A 2,573-nucleotide genomic window follows, 5' to 3' on the forward strand; every position below is an offset into this window, starting at 1 on the left:
GGCCGATTGGGCAAGGCACCCGCCACGGGGAGAAGCTCGAGCGGCCTTGTCGGGGAGGGCACTCTCCGGGGGAGGGGGGGACGGGCGGGTGGGCCCATGGCCAATGGTGGGGGGGGGGGGGGGGGAGGGGGGGGGGCACGGGACGGGCCCTGGATGGAACGCACTTCGCCCTTCACGGCGCCCAGCTGATTGAAAGCCTGCGACCAGATGGCCTCCGCATCATCCCAGTTGGTCACGGCGCCAGCGCGAATGGGCTGGATGAGCTCGGCATCATCGCGCCGGGTGAAGACCGCATGGTCGCCGACAAACCGCGACGCACGGGCTGGATCTGCGAGGAGTGTGAGCATCGGGCAATGCGCAAGATCAAAGGAAGGCAGGGGGCCGAAGACGCACCCGAGGTGTTGACACTGATGGAAGACAGGATGTTAGCTTCGGGGCTGAGGTCGCCGGCCCAACCGGCGCGAGTGGCGTATGAGCCGATCTCCAGCACAACGGCAGGAGTGTCGTCTGCAGCGGTGAAGGGAGCAAGAGCGGAGGGGGGGGGGGGTAAAAGCACGAGTGAGAGGGGCATCCAGACAAGGTGGCCAAAGTATGGTCGAGAATCGGGCACGAAAGGGCGCACCTCCTCCTCCGAAAACGGCCGAAGTGGGGGGCGGCGCCCCGGGGGCAGAGCTGGACATGGTGGTCTCCCCGCGGTCGGGCGACTTGGATGCAGGAAGCGGGCGGGAAATGCGGCGCGCGGCTGGTGAGCAGGGGAGGGGGGGGGGAGGGCAGGAGAGGAGGGGGACAGGATTTCTGGCATGAAACCTCCCCCCATCCGGGGAAAACACCGCGCGACCTTCACAAGTACCACATCCTTCGGTCGGCGCGGGGCGGGGGGTGGGCCGGGCCGGGAAGGCCTGCGAACTAGCCGAGACTGTGGTGGCAGTTACCACCGCGAGTGCCGACGGATGGATGCTTCGATCTAACTCAGGCCGTCCCGCCTTGCGGGGGGCGTCCGGCCCCCCTCCCCCCCCCGCTCCATAAATGGGCCCTGCACTGCGAGGTCCGCTACCGGCGGAAGACCCAAACACCGGCGATCGACCGAGCCCCCCCTTTTTATTTCTCCCCCCGCCCCCCCCCCCCCCCCTCCTCCCCTCTTTCCTCGGCATGACCGCCCAGAGGCGCTGCCCTCGCCAGGGCATCAAGCGTGTGGTCAAGAAGGCACAGCCCGGCCTCAAGCTCGGCGCCAACACTGACCTCCTGGTGCGCCCCAATGCCGCCCCCAGGCTCCCTCCATTTTGCCCTTGGCCAGGCGTCCGAGCTCGGTGCCCTTTTCTTCCTTCTTTCGATCGTCCCCCTTCTTCCGCGATTTCCTCCTCACGGCTGACACACAAACCCATACGCGCGCGTGTGTAAACTCCCGACGCTGGGTCAGATCTACCTGAACTACATCGTCTTCATCCGGCGCCTGGCGGCACAAGCCGCCTCGGAGGCCCAGACCAGTGGCCTGCGAAAAATCGACGTCGATACCCTGCAAAATGCCCTGGAGGTGTGTGGACTTTGCCTTGTGCCCCCACCATCCTTGAGCCCCTCATGCCGATCGCGCCCTTTCTCCTCGTTCCGCCCCCGCTTTCCCTCTTCCCCACTCTGCTCGAGGATCTCTAACACTGGGTGTGCTCCCCCCCCCCCCCCCTGCCGCTCTGCATGCACAGAAAGTTCTCCGAGAGGCAAAGGGGTAGATGTGCCCTGTGTGCGCCGTCGTCACCTGCATACTCCAGCGCGTAGCCAAACGAAGGGGCGAAGAAAAAGCAAGAATAAAGCACTCGAAGAGTGAAAAAAAACAAACAAACAAAAAAACCTGTTGTTACCCTATTTGTCTTCTTGATTGGCCGGCACTCCCACGTATCGAGGGGTATGCCCTCATAGGCCCGAGTACATGGGAGTGTCACCAACACCACGGATGTGGGGATCGTCCGCCAACAGGCGGTCCTTCTCTTGGTGGATCATCTGGCTGACGATGGCCGGGTCGGCCTTCTTGCGAGTGACAACCGCCACCAGAACGGCGACAATGGTGATCGCCGCCACACAGGCCAGCGACACCAGGGCATAGAAGAAGACAATCGGCTTGCACTCCTGCGTGGTGGATGGGTCGTCAGGACATGGGGCGCATCGGCCGCAGGGTCGGCGGGAGACAGGGCAAAAACAATGGGACAGGGGGGGGGGAGGGGAAACACGCACAACGAGGCCATCCTCCCCGGTGACCGGCTCGGACAGGGGGCTGCAGTTGCGCGGAGCCGAGGACCCTTCCGGACAGACGGAATCCTCCGGGCAGATGATCGGCCGCCCGGTGGTGACCGATGGGCAGTAAAAGCCGGCCGGGCAGATCCGGCAGTCGTCAGCTTGAGACGAGCCAAACTGGTCCAAATAGTAGCCCGTTCCGCAGGGGGTGCAGTTGGCCGAGCCGGACAGCTCGGCGAAGGACCCCTGGGGACAGAGAAGGCAGCCGACGTGCCCGTAGTTGGGCTGATACATGCCGGGCTCGCAGTTGATGCACTTCGGGCAGGGAGAGGTCCTGGGGGGGGGGGGAGGGG

At 64.9% G+C, this 2,573-nt stretch overlaps 3 protein-coding genes across 3 annotated transcripts in view; 1 reads left to right on the top strand and 2 right to left on the bottom strand.

The window, feature by feature from the left end:
• H696_00742 (hypothetical protein) overlaps positions 1–790 on the bottom strand; it is a 2,769-nt gene extending 1,979 nt beyond the window's left edge. The window contains exons 1-3 of the mRNA XM_009494625.1: positions 623–790; positions 394–507; positions 165–328 (exon numbers count right to left, since the gene is read on the bottom strand). Coding sequence (XP_009492900.1) covers positions 165–328; positions 394–507; positions 623–680 — 336 coding nt within the window. The 5' untranslated portion in view covers positions 681–790. The remainder of the gene's footprint in view (positions 1–164; positions 329–393; positions 508–622) is intronic.
• A 321-nt stretch (positions 791–1,111) lies between these two features.
• Positions 1,112–1,647, top strand: H696_00743 (hypothetical protein; the record flags this gene model as incomplete). The annotated part of the gene is made up of 3 exons (XM_009494626.1): positions 1,112–1,245; positions 1,418–1,531; positions 1,639–1,647. Exons 1-3 carry the CDS (start codon positions 1,150–1,152, stop codon positions 1,645–1,647), a joined length of 219 nt encoding a protein of 72 aa, XP_009492901.1. The 5' UTR covers positions 1,112–1,149.
• A 255-nt stretch (positions 1,648–1,902) lies between these two features.
• The window catches only part of H696_00744 (hypothetical protein), a gene marked incomplete at both ends in the record, with an annotated part of 1,860 nt that continues 1,189 nt past the window's right edge, over positions 1,903–2,573 (bottom strand). The window contains 2 exons of the mRNA XM_009494627.1: positions 1,903–2,115; positions 2,221–2,535. Of these exons, the coding sequence (XP_009492902.1) occupies positions 1,903–2,115; positions 2,221–2,535 (528 nt within the window). The remainder of the gene's footprint in view (positions 2,116–2,220; positions 2,536–2,573) is intronic.

Source organism: Fonticula alba (genome assembly GCF_000388065.1).
Source record: "Fonticula alba strain ATCC 38817 unplaced genomic scaffold supercont2.1, whole genome shotgun sequence".
Lineage (NCBI taxonomy): Eukaryota > Rotosphaerida > Fonticulaceae > Fonticula > Fonticula alba.